General features: G+C 42.0%; 1 protein-coding gene across 1 annotated transcript in view; it reads left to right on the top strand.

Moving 5' to 3' along the window:
• Positions 1–625: 625 nt before the first annotated feature.
• Positions 626–18,018, top strand: part of Eif4e (eukaryotic translation initiation factor 4E) — a 32,900-nt gene continuing 15,507 nt past the window's right edge. The window contains exon 1 of the mRNA XM_021648846.2: positions 626–691. Coding sequence (XP_021504521.1) covers positions 674–691 — 18 coding nt within the window. The 5' untranslated portion in view covers positions 626–673. The remainder of the gene's footprint in view (positions 692–18,018) is intronic.

The following is an 18,018-nucleotide window of genomic DNA, read 5'->3' as shown; positions in this document are numbered from 1 at the left end:
AGCGTGCGAGTGGGTACCGTGGGCAAGCCCGCCCACCGCTTGGGCAGCGATGGCAGCAAGTGACCACCCGCATTAGTGGACCCGGGGACGGGGGAACGCAGAGCGCATCAACGACTCTCCATCGAAGCCTCTTTCTGAAACCAAGAGAAAAATGGTGGGAGGCGGAAAGAAAACCAAATAAAAACACAAGCAACTTGTCCTAGGACCTCCGCTAAGCAAATGAAACCTTCTTGCGTGTGCTGAGCCTGCAGTTCCCAACCTTCTAGGAAAGATGGGAGGACCGGGCGACAAAGGGCACGGCAGGAATGCCCCGCAGTGAGGGCGGCCGCAGCTCGGTCCGCTGCACGGCAGAGGCCTAAAACCTACTCTGCTGCAAGCGCCCGCGGCGCCGGCAGCCGCGCTTCCTCGCCAGCGACCACGTGATCAGTCTTTTTTTTTTTTTTTAAGAAAAAAAAAACTTCTTCGCCTTAAGAAAAAAAAAAAAAAAGAGAGAGAGAGACTCCACTTCCCAGAAGCCTCTCGTTCCCCACGCAGCTGCAGTCTTGCGCAGGCGCCGCCAGGGCCAAACGGACACGTCCGTCACGTGGGCAGCGGCCGGCCAATCCGGTTTGAATCTCATTTTTTTCCTCTCGCCCCCCCTTCAGGAGCGGTTGTGCGATCAGATCGATCTAAGATGGCGACTGTGGAACCGGTGAGTGTTGCTTTCGGCCCCCACCCCCGAGGTCCCCGCGCTCCTGCTCCCTCTGCTCAGGGACTCCCCGCGGGACGGCGCTCCCGGCGCGCACGCCGCCTCCGGCCGCGCCCGGCCCCTGTCCCCCGGCCTGACCTTCCGCGGGCAGCCTCGGCGCCGGGAGGCTGGCGGCGGCAGCGTGGAGCGCACACGCCGTGTGGGGGCCCGGGCACCGGGGCGGTGGGGGAGGGGCGTCGCGCGGCCCCGAGGTGCGGCCGGCGGAGAGCGGCTCGGGCCGCGGTCGCGGGGATCGGCCGGGGGGCCCGGGGGCGCGGGGCGGGCTGCTAGCGGGCGGCCATGGTCGGCGGCGCTGGCGGACAGCGAGCCGGCCCGAGAGGAGCCGGAGGGAGCCCGGGGCCGCCGCGCCGCGCCTCGCCGCCGCCCGCCCGCCCGCCGCCGGGGTCCTCGTGCGGGCCGCTCTCGAGCCGGGGAGGAGGAGGGTGGGCTGGCGGAGCCGGTGGGCGCGCGGGCCCGGGCGGGGCGCGGCGCGGCCCGCGGGGAGCCGGGGAGGACGCCCCGGGCTCCGGCCGCGCACCTCGCGGGCCCGGGGGAGGGGGCTGCCGAGAAGGGGACCACATTGTCCGGGCCCCTCCACGCCGGGACTGGGCTGTCATGGAGGAGGGAAGGGGGAGGAGCGAGGCCTACAGACCGCGGCCGCGGGGCGGCCGGCCGGAGACCTGCCTTTCACGCGCGCCGGGCTTCCATTCATTCATCCATCCGTCCGTCCTCCCGGCGTAAGCGCGCACGCCTCCGACGGCTCTGTAAGTCCTCCTGCTCTTCCGCGACGTGATCGCCTGGAAGATAGCCAACCAGCCCTAAGATCGGAGGCAGAAACTTTTCAAGACGATCTTTGCTTAAATTAAGAAAAGGAAAATCGGCACGTAGGCGGCGGCGCGAGCCACGGCTCGGGTGTGGAAATCACAGGATGGCTTTTGTGGTCCAGGGGATCGAAATCTGAGCGCTTTTAATGAACCATCTCTTAGGCCCCCGAGCGTCGCTCTTTTTCCCCCTCCCACACCACACTTCTTTTCCTCTCAATGAAAGCGCTGTTTTAAAATTGAAGCAAGATGCTCACAGAGAAGCACATTGGTAGTTACCCGGTAGGCATGAGGTGGTCTTTTTTTTTTTTTTTTGGTCATGGTTTGGGTTTGCCAGCATCTGGCTCACTGGTCAAACATCCCAGGGTTTTTTTGTTGTTTTGTTTTGTTTTTTAAGGAATGTTGAATCTGTATGATAAAGTCTCAGGTGCAAAAGGCATAGGCTAGCAACCAAAAAACCTTTGGCATAGAAACATTTGCAGACCACCGTTGCCATATGTTTTTATATTTTAAAAACTCACCTATAAACTGAAGAATTTTGATTAGCTTGCAAAACGGCCTTATCCTGTCGGAATTCAAGTCAGTGTGTTTGTTGTTTGTTTTTGTCGTGATCTACTTGTTCTTTATTGGCATCGGTTTTTCTGGCAATTTCTATGTTTGCAGAACTGCCCGATAAGTTGTTAGTGAAATTAACTGACTTACCAAGAGGGGGAAGCATTTAAATTTAACTTAAATCCTTTTGACAACTTCTGGTGTCTATTTCTGATTGAATCTTACATTTTTCCCTACCAGTGCTAGAGGAAAATATTACAACAGGTAATAACGGGCAAAACTAAAAGGACTTAATCAATAAAACAGCAGTTTGTTCTATGACATTTCAGTTACATTTAAGTCTTGGATTGTGTTAAAGCTCCGATTTAGAGTCACTGGATTTTGTTCTGAGTCAGTACTTAGAGGTGCTGATATGTTTGGAGGGGGAACCAAGCGTTTTAGAATGTAGAGCTATGCAAAATGTGGCTGTACTTTGTTACTTGTAAGCTCTTACGGATGCCTTAGTGGTAGCCCAGTTGACGTGGACAGTGTGTCTAAATCTAAGGACAAGAGGAGCCTGGAAACCTAAAATGTGTGAGGGTTAAAACTGGGATTGAAACTAATGGAAGATCGTATGCAAAATGGCACTGAGGTGGTTCTTTTTCCTTTTTACTGTTAGTATACCCTTGTGTCTAAGCTAGTCATAGGTATTCTTTTTAATATTTCTATGATTTATTTTTGGAGCTGGGTGGTGGCTGCAGACACCCTTAATCCCAGCACTCAGAAGGCAGAGGCAGACCTCTGAGTTTGAGGACAGCCTGTTCTACAAAGTGAGTTCCAGGACAGCCAGGGCTACACAGAGAAACCCTGTCTCAAGCAACAAAGATTTGTTTTTGGTGTTTGATTTCGGCTCAGGGCCAGGTGCATACTAAGCTCATTCTAAATTACACTAGCATCTTTTCAAGTTTTAAGTGGCTAATTTATTCTGCTAGTATTGCAGTTGAGGTACCGTGTTGAAGCCTGTAAAAATATTATTTGATCATTGATATTTCAATTGTGAGTTTCTTTGTTTTTGTTTTTCTGGGGTGCTTAACTGTAAGTAAGCAGTAAGGCCAGTGGCCCTCAACCTGTACATTGTGCGACCTTTCTGGGGTGGAATGACTCTTTAATGGGCTGCCTAAGACCATCCAAAAATACAGATATTTACATTATGATTCATAACAGCAAAATTACATTTATGAAGTAGTGATGAAATAACTTTATGATTGGGGGTCAACACAACATGAGAAGCTGTATTAAAAGATTACAGCATTAGGAAGGTGTTTTTTTTTTTCCTCCCCAGATTTGTGGAACTTGTATAAAATCAGTCATTTCCAGTTTGAATACTACATGGTTTTAAGAATTTGAGCTTAGTTATGTAAGTAATGGCTCACAGATATAAATGGAGAAGTTCAAAAGGAAGCATTAAGGGAAGTGTATTGCTTCACAGGACCTGTGGACAAAGGCTACTCTCCTGTTAAGCTTGGAATTGTAGCAAGACAGTGTTTCTAGTGGCTCATGGTTTTTGTGTATTTTTAGATAATTGCTTTTCTCTTTAGAGAATACTTTCATTAGTTTTATAATTTCTTGTCATTTTTCTTTTTGATTTTTGTGTCGTGGCCAGCTTGGAACTTGTTTACATTAGGCTGGTTGACCTAAAACTTCTGGTGGGGGGGTTGAGTTGTTCCTGCCTTCCCAGCGTTGGGATTTACAGGTGTACACCGCCACACCTAGTCCAGATATTTCCTTTCTTTATATTTAGAAACTTGCTTTTAAAATAAGACTTAAAAATACAGAGAAGCCAGCTGTAGTGGTACACACCTGTAATCTGAGCACTGGGAAGTAGAAGCAAGAGAGTTGTGAATTTGAACACAGCCTGGCCTACATGTCAAGACCTTGTCTCAAAGCAGAATAAAATCCAACAAAAGAAGTCCATTGAGATGGCTTTGGAGCGAATGTTTCCTGAAGCTTGCTTCCAGGCTTGAGGGCCTGAGTTGGAGCCCTGGAACCCTCATCGTGCAAAGTTGTTCTCTGACCTATAGGTCCACACTAAGGCAAGCGCACACATAGAAAACTAAGTAAATAACTATGTATTTAAAAAGCTTTAAAGGGAGCTAGAGAGATGGCTTGGCAGTGAACACTGGTTGCTCTTCTAGAGGACCCTGGTTCAATTCCCAGCTCCTGCAGGGCAGCTCTTAACTGTAAGCCCAGTTCCAGGGCATCCATTGTAACAGGAATGCATGTGGTGTTAGCATGCATGCAAACACATAAAAAAATAAAGCTTTAAAACAGGAAAAGAACTAAAAGTTATAGAATGTAAGGTATTTACCAACGTGAAACTACTGATTGGTAAGAAGACATGACATTTTTTTCTTAGTGAGGAGCCCATTTTAAAATGTTGGTTTACCATTAAACCAAATTTTGTCGAGGTGTTTATTCCAAATTTCACTTCACTTTATATTCTATTTGACTTAGAGAAATTAAATATAAAAGTACAGCTTACACATCACAGTTAGATGAAATAATGTCAAATGAGTCAGGTTGGCTTAATCCGTATTGAACAGAAAGTCCTGAGCAAATAACACTTGCATGAAACACTATTTCTAGAACAGGGTGGAACTTTCACAGGGGTCACCTAAGACCATGAGGAACTGTGTTAAAGGGTCGCAGTGTTGGGAAGGCTGAGAGCCATTGTGGAAGGGTAAGAGTGAAGTTGAGCAGTGTCCAGTGTAGCAGGTGCTGTATATATTCATTTCACGTAGTTCTGTTAGATTAGTGGAGGTGTTCTTCCTAACAGATGAGGGAACCCATGGGTCAGAATGACTGACTTGAAGGCAGCCACATCCCAGGGTATGTGCTGGTAAACATCACATCACTGTGTATCTCCTGGGCATACAGGGTGACTTCAGAAAAGGAGCTTGAAGTTGACAGACTTTAAAGGATTTTGCTGAAGCTCTGAACGGAAAGTTGTGTAGACAGTGCTTACATGATCATGTTGAATCAAAGCATAGAATTCTAAGAAAATCGCTGCAGACAGCTAAGACCTCAGGGAGTGCTGTAATTGCACGTCCTGCTGTGTACTTGGAAACTATCCGATACAACACAAACACCACAGAGAGATCTGCCCTGTGTTATTCAGGGAATAATGACAAGAATCATTTATATTTCCAGAATTTTTAAAAAAGAGTTACTTATTATGTATACAATGTTCTGCCTGCACGTGTGCCTGCAGGCCAGAAGAGGGCACCAGGTCTCACTATAGATGGTTATGAGCCACCATGTGGTTTCTGGGAATTGAACCTCGATCCTCTGGGAGAGCAGCCGGCTCTTAACTTCTGAGCCCATCTCTCCAGCTCTTGGAATGGTTTTTTATCTTGAATGTCTTCTGTTTGAAGTTTATTGAATTTGTTGATAACAAAACCACAAAATGGACAGCGCATGGTATAATGGTCATGCTTTAGTACTTGTATTTCAAAGACAGCAAGTGACTGTTTCCCTTCTCATGCCTTTTGTTTGCCTCTTAGGATATTGTGCTAGTGGAAACAGTTTCAGTGAATTAAAAAAAAAAAAGTCCACAAACGCATTTACTTGTTGTGGACTAAGTAATTTTAGTGAGAGGTTTGCCAGGGTGAAGTGGTTGTTTTGGTAAAGCTTTAGCCATAATGACTATTAACATACATTAAAGCTTGTTACTGCAACATACTGTATAGAAATTAGCTGTTATAGTCTTTCTTTGCCTTTTCAGTGACAGACCTTAGTGCCTTGTCTATGTATTATTAGTATTTTCATGTGAATTCTTAAGGATCAGTAGTGGGCCACTGCAATGTTTATTTCAAGTATCACAGAAGGCAAGAGTACCTGATTTCTTAATAGAAAGGTGAAAAGTACATATTTTTCTCATAGTTTAGATTAGGATTTTTGTAGGTAGAGACTTTATAGTTTTGTGAATTTTATTCTGTCTTACCAAGGTTATGTAGTGCTAATTGAGTTAGGAGTCACACCCCAAAGCCAAGTCTCAAGCTTTATTGATATACTGTTAAGGGGGGGAAACTCCACCAAAATTCAACCAAAACTAAAATGTTTACCTCTCTACTTTTCAGCAAAACTTGTACATTAAGGATAAAGTTGATACTTAGGTCATCATTAAACATGAGTAAGTTAATATAAAATCATTCCTCTGCAGGTCTATACCATGTGGTTTAGATGATAGGGTTATGAATTATACATATAATGCATATATTAGATATAGTCAGGTACATACCATGCATATATATTTTTCTTTTGAACTTGTATAGTCTATTTTTATCATTTTGTCTTTTAAACTAATGGTATTTAGCTTTTATATTTTTTAAAAATTACTAATCCATATTCATTGTTCAAAATTCAAATAAATTCCTTTAGCATTCTGATGAACTGTGGTTATATTCTCCAGATTTTTTTTCCTCATTGCATTGCTGTGCATAGAATCCATCTCTGTATTTTTAAATGAATTGTATAAAATGCACATAGTTACAGAAAAAAATACCATTATTGCTGTATAAGATTGCTGTAAAATGTCTAGTACAGGGGAAAAGTCGGTTCTACCCATGTATTATATTGAGTGAATGTGAACCATGTTGAATACACTTGTCACAGGCTAAGTGCTGTCTTTCATGTCATTATTACTTTGGTTTTTATTTTATTTATTACTTGTGTGTGTCTGTGTGAATGTATGTTATGTGTATGTGGGAAATCGGAGGGTGGTGGAATTAGGAGTTAGATGGTTGTGATCCACCCCCTGGGTGCTGGGATTGAACCCCAGTCCTCCACAAGAGCAGCAAGTGCTCTTAACTGCTGAGACATCTCTCCAGCAAGCATCCCCACCCACTTGTTTTCTTTTTTCATGACAGTTTTCTCTTTGTAGCCCTGGCTGCCCTGAAACTCTGCCTCTGATTCCTGAGTGCTGGGATGAAAGTCCTGCCGCACCACTGCCAGGCCTGTTACTTTGACTGAGACAAGGTCTCACTGTATCTCTGACTGACACAGAACTCAGACATCTACCTGCTTGATTCACCCCTTGAGTGCTGAGATAAAGGCATGTGCTGCCCTGCCTGGCCTTTCTTCTATTATTGTGAAAAGTATCTCTTGCCTATCCCCAGACATCTTGTAGAATCTAGACATTTATTTGCTTGTGTTTCTAGTGATATTTTATTACATTTACTTACTTAGGGGAGTACGTGTGTTAAAGAGCTCATGTTAGAGGTTAGAGGACTTGGTTTTCACCACCATGTGTGTTTATGTTTTGTATTTGGCTTAATTTTGAAAGTATAATTGGAAATGTCCAAGGTTGCTTGAAATTAGTATTGTTCGCTGAGCTAATGTTTAAATTAGCAGTTAAAATTCCAGATTTCGTACAGCGTTGTAAAGTGTAATATCAAACTGAGCCAGTTAATCCATTCTTTTATGTAGAGATTTGCATGTTTACAAGCCAGTACAGTGTTTTTGTTTTTAAGATTTATTTATTTATTTATTTATTTATTATATATACAGTGTTCTGCCAGCATGCCAGCAGAGGGCACCAGATCTCATCATAGATGGTTGTGAGCCACCATGTGGTTGCTGGGAATTGAGCTCAGCTCAGCACCTCTGGAAGAGCAACCAGGGCTTTTAACCTCTGAGCCATCTCTTTCAGCCCCCAGTACAGTATTTTTAATAGATGTTAGCTAGCCATGTGCATGTGACATTTTTGCATAGTACTTATTGTGAAAGTTTTATTACATATATTTATTACATACTTATTACATATAGTTTTAAATTATTTCTGTACTGATCAACATTTAGACTATTTCTAACTATTAGTGATTTCAAACATTGCCATGATGAGTAACTTCCTATATATGAGGTTTTATGTAAAGTAGCTGTTTAATATCAAATTGAAAAGTTAAAAATAGTCAAATGGACTGTATTGGTTGTGACCTACAATTACTTAGCTCTCTCTTCTTTAGGAAGTATAACATTTAAAATGGAAATGAAGGGCCAGAGAGATAGGTTGGTGCTCAAGAGCTCTTGCTGTTTTGTAGAGAACTAGGTTTGGTTCCAAGCCTCCACATGGCAGCTCACAACCCCGTTGTGACTCATGCTAGGGGATCCAGCTTCTGGCCGCCACAGGCACCGGATACTCACGCAGTACACAGATGTGTAGGCAAAGCATTTAAGCACATTAAAAAGTGGAAATTGCATATGCGTGTTTGTGTGTATGTATATGCTTATACATAAATATGTACATATATGATTTAGAGTAATAAGCTGGAGCCTACGTACCCATAACTAAGGAAATTAACTATTTTTATTCCATTGTGATACTCTCTTCAAAGAAAAGCCTTTAATGTATTTTATTTTCATTTATGTGTATGTGTGTTGGGGGGGGGGAGTGCCAGAGGAGGCCAGAAAAAGGCACTGGATCCCCGACTTACGGGTAGTTGTGAGCCAAATGTGGTACTGGAGTGAACCCGGGTCCTCTGGAAGAGCAGCCAGTGCTCGTAACTCCTGAACCATCTCTCCAGCCTTATAGTCTTACTCTTTGCCTACCTACTATTCTGACTTGTGACCATTGTTCCCATTTTTTTTTCTTACTGGATTATTATTTTTTAATTAAAATTTTTATGCAATGTTTGATCATGTTTTCTCTACTTCTGCCTCCTCTCAGATTCTTAAAAAACTCCCACTAAAATGAAAATCAAAACAAAGATACCTAAACAAAACAAAAAATTAAAAAACAAAACAAAAATACCACTGTTTTGTGTTGGCCAACTGCTCCTGGGCAGTTGGGCGTGGGGCCTGTGCTGGAGTGTGGTTGAGGTTGTGTTTGTATGTGTGTACTTATATATCCCCAACATTCAGTTGGAGAAAGCCCATTGCCATTGGGTATCAATTGCAGATAGCTTCTTGGTTAGTGGTAGGAGCCAAAGTCCTCTTCTGCTCAGTGCTGGGACCCTGTCTAGCTTGAACCTGTATCTAGTTGCATGCTGCCACATTCTTTGTATGGAATGTCTTCACCTCTGGCTCTTACAGTCTTTCTGCCTCTTCCACATAGATCCCTGAGCCTTTAATGAAGACATCCCATTCAGGGCTCTGCAGATTGTCCATTTCTGAGTCTCTATTAATTGCCATCTACACAAGAAGAAGCTTCTCTGGTGTGGGTTAAGTAAGGTGCTGATAGCACACAGAGAACACATACCTTCCAGTACACTGATGCTAGTCAGTAGGGCTGAGGCTTTTAGCTAGACTTCTTGCAGTACCTTCAGTGTTGTTTTCAGTGATAGAGTCTTACCATCTGGTTGTGGAGTGCAACCCATAGCCTTGGCAGTAGCTTGTGGTGTTTGGGGTTGAGGTGGGGTGACTGTAGGATTCCTTTGGCCAATGGCTCATCAAGATGTCTAGTTTGGACATTGTCTTCCTATTTTATTACCCTTTCCTTTGTAGGGTTTTGAGACAGGGTTTTTCTGTATAACCCTGGCTATACAGGAATTCACTTTGTGGATCAGGCTGGCTTCAAACTCAGAGATCAACTTACTTTTGCCTCCCAGGTGCCAGGATTAAAGATGTACACAACCACTGTCCAGCCTCTTATTTTTAAAAATAGTTTATTATTTATACAGTGTTCTGCCTGCACGTGTGCTTGCATGCCAAAAGAGGGCACCAGATCTCACTACAGATGGTTTTGAGCCACTCTGTGGCTGGGAGTTGAACTCAACCTTTGGAAGAACAGCCAGTGTTCCTCTGAGCCATCTCTCCAGCTCCTCTTACTATTTTTTTTAATGGTAATGTCCGTATTACGTATCTTTCTGCTTTTACTAATACTAATGAAATGAAGATTGAATCTAGGAAACTTGTTGAGTAGGCAAGTGGTCTACCACTAAAGTTCGCTTTTTATTTTGAAACAGGATCTGTGATGCCTCAGGCTGGCCTTGAACTTTCTCTTTAGCCTAGGCAGGCCTTGGATTTGATATAATTTTTCAGCTCTGGAATTATAGGCCTATAACACTAGGCATGACTTATTGTCTAGCTTGGGGGGGGGGCTGGGCTCTTAACCTACATGGTGTCTAAGAAAAGATGCTGCTGCTATTGTTGGGTAGAAGTTGTGGGAAAAAGAATAATTTGAGTATAATTGAGCTTGTAGTTTGACTTCCGCTTCTGGAATTTGTAGCTTAGGTCCTCCTGGAGAAACCAGTAGGTAAAAATGGGAGCATATCCTGAGGAGCTAGGAACCTACTATTTGTCTTATGGGCCAGACAGAGAGTCTTCAGTAATAGAGAGTAGTCTGTAGGAGTGGACCCTCTTACCTTGTTTTAAAATTACATTAGAGCCGTGTTGTTTTAGTCTAAATGTGCAGGCCAGATGGACAGAAAAAAAAGCTTCATTGATGTGGTCAATATGAGTAACGTATAAACTAGGATCTGGGCCAGGGAGACCACAAAGTTTGTGTGTTTGAGTTTTATTTTTATATTTCACCCTGCTGTTACCTGAACCCAGGGCTTTACAGATGCTAAGCAAGTGCTCTGCCATTGAACTGGTAGTTTGTGCTTATTAGATAAGTTTACTGTGTAATGGGCATATTAGGGTTATATCACATTCTTGTCACTTTCACCTAAATCACATGCTTCTTTCTGTTAACTAATGCACTGTGTTCTTCGTTCCCTTCCTTCTGACTGTGAGTTGCACCAGTCTCTCTGCTACGCCCCATTGTAGATCAGCATCTCCATTGTTCTTTTGTTTTGGTTTTTTAAGAAAAAGTACATGAGCTGGGGGAGGTGGGAGTCATTTTCTTCAGTGGTGTAGCCACTGAAATTTCCTGCACTCCAGCAATTAACCCCCGTGCCCATGGTCATGAAAACAATTTAAATTAAACTCGGTGGGTCACAAAACATTACACAAAAAGTGGAGGGAAACTTGGGAAGAACAGTTTGTTCAATGGTAGTGGGAGATAAGAGAGAGCAATGGGGTGAACTGTCAGAGAATATGTGAGTGAATAAGTGGTGGAAATTAAGTGGTTTTTGAGACCTTTGTAACCAAGCAGTATTACACCTGCAGTTTGACATTTCTTGAGAGACTTGAAGCCATTCTGCTGTAGCAGTTCATAAGTCTTCATTCAGTTACTCCAATGGCTTGTTTTCAGCTTGTCCCTAATAGGGTCTTTTCATCCATTGTGCTGATGCCTCCTAAACCTTAAAAAAAAAAAATTATAATTCCATTTGTTTATGGTTGTCAAATGCTCGTTTATTGAAGTAGTTTCCCTCGTAATTTTTAAACTAGTTGACTGTTCTACTATACTACTGTTGGTCTCATGAAGGTAGTAGCCAGCAACATTGCCGTGGCAGACTTTGTAGTGGCTTCAGAAAGTTCTCTGGGGTAACTTTCTTAAGAAGAGTTACTCTTCTACATGGTGCTTTTCTTTCAGACTATGCCCTTTATCTTGGTCAGTGGTGTTCTTAACTCTTTCTTGCCTTGACACCACAAGCTTGTGTTGTTTTGATTTACTTTGGTTTGGATACAGATCCAGGGGGCAGAACAGACCAATTCAGGACTTTGCTTGCTTTAACCTGGATGGCGTGGTAGAGGTGGCTGGAATCTGATAAGCTGAGAGATTTGGGGCAGCTAAAGAAAGTTACACTTTGGCTGCCTCCAAGATGCTGGGGGAAGGCTGGGATTTTCTAATATGACAGTTCAAACCGTCACTTCTGACAAGTCTTATTAGTATTCATACATTATTTTTTTCCCTCTTATTTTCTTTAGAGTTTGGATTGCTTAGGCTAATTTTTTTTTGGGTGGGGGGATTTCATGTATTTTCTCTTAGATTATTTATTTATTATTGTTTTGAGACAGGGTTTTTCTGTGTAGCCTTGGCTGTCCTGGACTCGATTTGTGACCACGGCTGCCTCAAACTCACAGAGTTCTGCCTGCCTGTGTCACCGCACCCAACTTAGATCTTAATTTTAGCTCCTTTTTTTTTTTTTTTTTTTTTTTTTTTTTTGTCTTTTGAATGTTCTTTCCTTTCTTTTTGTTTTTCAAGACAGGGTTTCTCTGTGTAGTACTGACTGCCCTGGAACTTGTTCTGTAGACTTGGCTGGCCTCGAACTCAGAGATCCTCTTGCCTCTCCTTCTGTCCTTCTGGAGTGTTGGGATTAAATGTGTACACTGCCACCACCACCAAACTGAATATTTTTTTTTTTCTTATAGCTTCCTTGTAATTGTTTTATGTGCATGGGAAATAAAAATTTTGTGTGTGTGTGTGGAGAGTGTGACGGGGAGGAGAGAACACACTTTTTTTCCTCTAAGATTATTTTTTGAACTCCGGACAGCAGTTTCAGTAGCTTGAGGTAGCAGAGGGAATTCAGGTATCTAAGCTTCTTTAATCAATTTTCCTTGAGTTTATCCCTCTTTACTGCGGTTCTTAAGGTGTTGCCAGCTTGATGCATTGATCCAGTTTCCACTTGTCCATCTGCATTCTTGTGTCTCTTTCTGCTCTTTTCATACTAGTGTATTCTGATTGCTTTGTGCTATAGTTTTAATAAATAAGTGTGTGTGTGTGTGTGTGTGTCAGTGTGTGTGTGTCAGTGTCAGTCTAGGGATGTGAACATGAGTGCAGAGACCAGAAGAGAGTGTTGGAGTCCCTGAAGCTGGAATTACAGGTTGTTATGAACCACCCCACAGGGGTGCTGGGTACCAAACTTCAGTCCTTTGGAAGATAGCCAAGTGCACTTCATTGCTGAGCCATCTCTTCAACATTGTGAACTTTAAATATATAGGGATAGTGCACACAGAGATGGCACATTGCCTGGTAGTAACTACTTAACACTAATGAGGTAAAATTTTCAGGGTGCTGACCATGTTGACTCATACTTGTAATTCCAGCATTCCAGAGGCTGAGGTGGGTGCGTCGTCACAGTGAGGCCCTGTCTCAAACAAGAAACAACAAGAAGTGAAAACCCATAGTTTTCATGAGAAGTGAAGTTGAAGCTCTCATTGTCAGAATCATAAAGTGTCTTTTCTCTGGTGTTCACCTTATTCTTTGTTTGATATAGGGCCCTCACCATGTTGGAATGTTGACTTTGTGACTTAGCTGTGCAGCTCTGTTTGCTGTAGTAGTGTTTCTTTTTTAATATGGCATTTGAAGCAAGGGGGAATGCAGGGACACTGGAGCCAGGTTACCAGTCATGCTTTGTCCATTAGTTACTGTAGTGGTATTGAACTTGCTCATCTCCTCAGTTTCCTCAGGAAGGGAAGTGTTGGCATTAGAGTCATTTGAGTGTGGTGATTATGTGGGTAGTTATTTCCAAATCAGTCACCAGCCCGAAGTTTTTTTTGTTTTTTGTTTTTATGTATGCACACTTAGCATGTCCGTGTTTGAGCTGGGAAGGGCTGATGCAAGAATTGAGGGTAGACAGAAGCAGAAGCTGTTGGTTGTAATTTAGAGAGCATGGTCTGCACAGGTTCAGCCACTTCTCCTGTGATGTTACTGAAAATGAGTGCTAATAATTCAGCTCTAGTTTAAATTTATTTTTCTTTATGGCAGAATTGAAAGGACTAGCCAGACCACCCCGGAGTTTGGAAATCTTATTGGATATGCCTCATTTACTCTCATCTGCTGGCTTTCCCAAATTCATAGCACCCGAAACTACTGATGATTAATTGTAGTTGTCAGCTGTCCCTCACTTGTTTGACAGACTGTTGGAGTATTACTAAAATCTCTCTTTATTTTGCAATTAAAGAAATTAATACTTATAGGGAGTCTTAGTCACCTAAATCCCTGCTCTAAAGAAGTTTCACCCTCCTAATTAAAATTTGAAGGAGTTGTCAAATAGGAACTGAAACTAGATTCAGTATAGACTCCTACACACACACCACTTTGTAGAAGTTCTTCCTAGTCCATCAGAAATTAGTAGATCTGGGATTGCATTTGTTATCAGAGGGAAAACTAGTAGTTAAGGCAGAGGCTGGGACATGAAGCTGTTCGTTGAATCATTGCTTGAAAGCACAGGTGATAGGTGAGTCAGACCTACAAGTGTATTTCTTTCTCTAGCTCTTTTGAGCTTTAACTTAATGCGTGACTTCATTACCCATTATATTTCCAATTAATAAGTGATCAGCTCCATATTATAATTTATCGAGGCAAACAATACAAAAATGAGGCCAAAAGTATTAAAGCTTCAGGACAGAAAAGAGAGTTGGAGTGTCACAGAAGAGTGACTTCACAATGTTCTGCTGTGTGTGTGGGGTGGGGGGGTGAAGTGATTCCTTGTACTGGCTGGCTACCCAAAATATTAAGTAGATGTGATACAGAGAAGAGAAGCGAGCAGTATTAATTTTTTCCTCTTTTCAAAATCATAACATACCCGGAATACTCTTCATTCATGCAATATGCTTCACATACTTACAGAATGGAAGTATGTGAATGGAAAGCCCTGAAACTGCAGTTAACTTTTTGTTTCTTTTCCCTTCCTTCCTTCCTTCCTTCCTTCCTTCCTTCCTTCCTTCCTTCCTTCCTTCCTTCCTTCCTTCCTTTTTTAATGTAAAAGAAGGGGAGAAGGGGCTAGAAAGATGGGTTTGTGGTTAAGGGCCAGAGTACTTGAGTTCAGTTCCCAGAATCCACATTGGTACCATTTGTAACACCAGTTCTAGGAGGGATCCAGTGTCTTTGACTTTGTTAGGTACCTGCCTTCATGTGCATATAATCCACAAGTGTACATATAATGTAATTTAAAATATAAATTTATGTTTTAAAGGGTTAAAGTTTGTAATTGTGGGAAATGCAAGGTCCATAATAGAAATTCCCATACTTTTACTCCCCGGTAGAACATACATAGTCATTGTGGATTGACATTGAAGGAAGGCTTTTCATCTATTGATTCTTGTACTCACAGCACTGAATCCTCTCAGATAAGTGCTGCAATGCCCATTTCATGATGAGGAAAATGAGGCACAGGAAAAATGTTACAGACCCAAAATTACCCAACATGAATGGCAGAGCTGGGGCTTCAGTGTGGATAACATGGCTATAGATAGGAAATGAGCCCAGTGTATCCCACATAGTAGTGAAAAACTTGTGTAACTGATCGAAGTCAGACTTGGTCCAGCACATGTTAACCTGGCACTTGTATGGTAGAGGCTGGAGGATCAGGAATTGAAGCTCATCTGCGCTCTACTACCTAGTGTTTTTGAGGCCACCTTAGGCTATAAGAGACCTTGCCTCAAAAAAAAAGGTTGTACTTTTAAAAAATGATACATACTATGAAAAATGCATGTAATTGATTTCAATAGATAGATAATTACTCAAGTACTGTGAATGTTCCCAAATGTTTATTTTACATGTCAGTAGCTTAACTCCCCTGTAGACCATCACAAATATATAGACCAGCAGTATAGTGTGTGGGTCATATTTGTTACTGATTCAAATTTGTCTTAGTACCAGGAGAGCCATGTCCTAATCTGAGGGATTTTACGCACTTTAAATGAAGATGAAGAGTTTGGTGATCTTTCCTAAAATGAAAGAGAAAGGATCAGTTATTTGTGGTGTGAAGATAGTAGACACAAACAAGTGGCTTTGAGGGCTAATATTCATTTCCAGAAGAGATTATTTAAATGGATTTTTGCATTGCAATTTGATGGCAGATTTGAATATTTAAAACCTTATGTACCAGGTTGTAAGCATACCAGGATTTGGGGGACTGACATAAAATTGATGTGATCAAAGTCAGAAGAATTTAAAATTGCATCGCATTTTTTAGAGAAAACAGCACAAACATGGGGCAGACTCAGGAAACACTTAGACATATAATATTAGGGCTGTGACACATTGATCATATTAGCTTGTTGATGTGCTAGTTTTTACAGAATATTGAAAGGCTTAGTTTCTCACATTTGTCTTTCTCTTGCTTGGCTCTTCCTTCCTTTTCAACTTTCCACTGTTGCTACTGCAGCTTATTAAGCCTGAGATCCCTAAAGCACAATACTGAACCTTTTATTTGACCCGTAAAAACTCAACTGATCTAAAACTAAGTTTACTCTTTTGCACTTTAATTGACTTGTATTTTTCTCTTCCCTTACTTGCCATGAGTATTTAATCTCTTTGACCTGGTAGTTAATGGCTTCCACTGCTTACACAATGAGGTGTACTTTTACATCTCAGGCCTTTGTAGTCTCTGCCAGCACATGGTCCAAACTCTTCGGTTTCATAAGCCACCCCCACTTTCAGGTACTTTGGTTATGGTCTTCTGGATAAACACAGCACCATCCTATGGTTTTACTCTTTGTTAAAGTCTGCCCTTGGTGAAATGTGTTAGATTATTTTGAGAGAAACCATCTATTAAGTTAGCTTTCACCTTTTTTTGTCCAAATGATTTGTGAATCTAAAAATCCTGGGTAAAACATGGGCATTTAAGATGTGATTGGAAAATACATGGGTGGTGGTATGTGCCTGGTCTCTGGATGTGGAAGCAGGAGTTCAAGATCATCATCTTTTAACACATACATAGTAAGTTGAAGGTTGAAGGTCCGGTCCACCTTGGCTATTTTTTTTTTTTTTCTGGGTTTAAAGGTGTGCTTCACCACCGCCTGGCCAAATGACTTATTGATTCTTATTTTATGTGCATTGGGTGTTTTACCTGCATGTGTCTGTGTGAGGATGTTGGGTCCCCTAGAACTGGAGGTACAGACAGTTGTGAGTCATATGGGTGCTGGGAATTGAGCCCAGGTCTTTGGGAAGAGCAGCCAATGCTCTTAACCATGGAGCCATCTCTTCAGCCCTGTAACATACACTCCACTTAAAAAAAAAAAAAAACCAACTTTTTTTCATGATTAACTTTTTAAATTTTATGTGCATTGTTGTTTTGCCTGTGTGTGTTTCTTTGTGAGGGTGTTGGATCCTCTGGAACTGGAGTTACAGATGGTTGTGAGCTGCCAAGGAGGTGCTGGGACTGAATCCGGACCCTCTGGAAGAACAGCCAGAGCAGTGCTCTTTACTACTGAGCCATCTCTGCAGCCTTGGCTACATTTGTATTTGAGGCAGGGTTTCACAGAATTGCACAGACTGATCTCAGAATGGCTAGGCAGCTTAGGCCAGCTTGAAACAGTGAGTCTTGCTTTAGACTCCCACATCTTTCAATTACAGCTGTGAGCCACCATACCCATTTTAAGAAGTTTGTTTTTAAACATTATAAATGTAATGCAGTTCTACCATCTGCTCTCTGTAGGAAGCAACCTTAAAAATAAGTTTGTATTTAGCTGCATGTTGTGATATATGATTTTAAACCCAACACTCAGGGTGCAGAAGTAGGCAGATCTCCTGCCATCCCAGCCTGGGCTGATAGTAAGACCCTGTCTCAAAAAAATAAAATTAAGAGCTGGAAAGATGGTTCTGTCATTAGCATTGGCTGTTCTTCTGGAATACCTTGCTTTGGTTTAGAGCACCCACACTACCATCTGTAATTCTAGTTCTAGGGGATCTGATGCCTTCTAGTGTCTGTTGCTATTGCACACATAGGCTGCACATACATACGTGTAGGTAAAACACTCATACATATGAAATAAGTCTAAAAACTTTAAATTGGATAACTTTATCTCAGTGCTAATTGTAGTTAAGTCTTTGCTGTTATCTGAATTGTCTTTAGACTTACAATCTCTTGACTATTAGTTACTTAAATTTTTTTTTTACCATGTAATATTTAATTGGTCAGTTGATAGTTGAGCTTAATACAGAGGCTCAAGATTATGTTATCCTGTCTGAAGAGCACAGTTTTATTTTTGGAGGCAGTTAGTCTTATCCAACATTTGTTTTTAGTATTTCTTAACACTAAAACCTTGTTCATAATGCCATGATTTTTATTCCTAGGATACAGGTTTCCTCTGGTTTTATCTAAAAGCTGA

Source organism: Meriones unguiculatus, chromosome 10, assembly GCF_030254825.1.
Source record: "Meriones unguiculatus strain TT.TT164.6M chromosome 10, Bangor_MerUng_6.1, whole genome shotgun sequence".
NCBI classification, from domain to species: Eukaryota; Metazoa; Chordata; class Mammalia; order Rodentia; family Muridae; genus Meriones; species Meriones unguiculatus.
The sequence above is the reverse complement of the archived record's forward strand: the minus strand, read 5'-3'. Positions and strand labels throughout refer to the sequence as shown.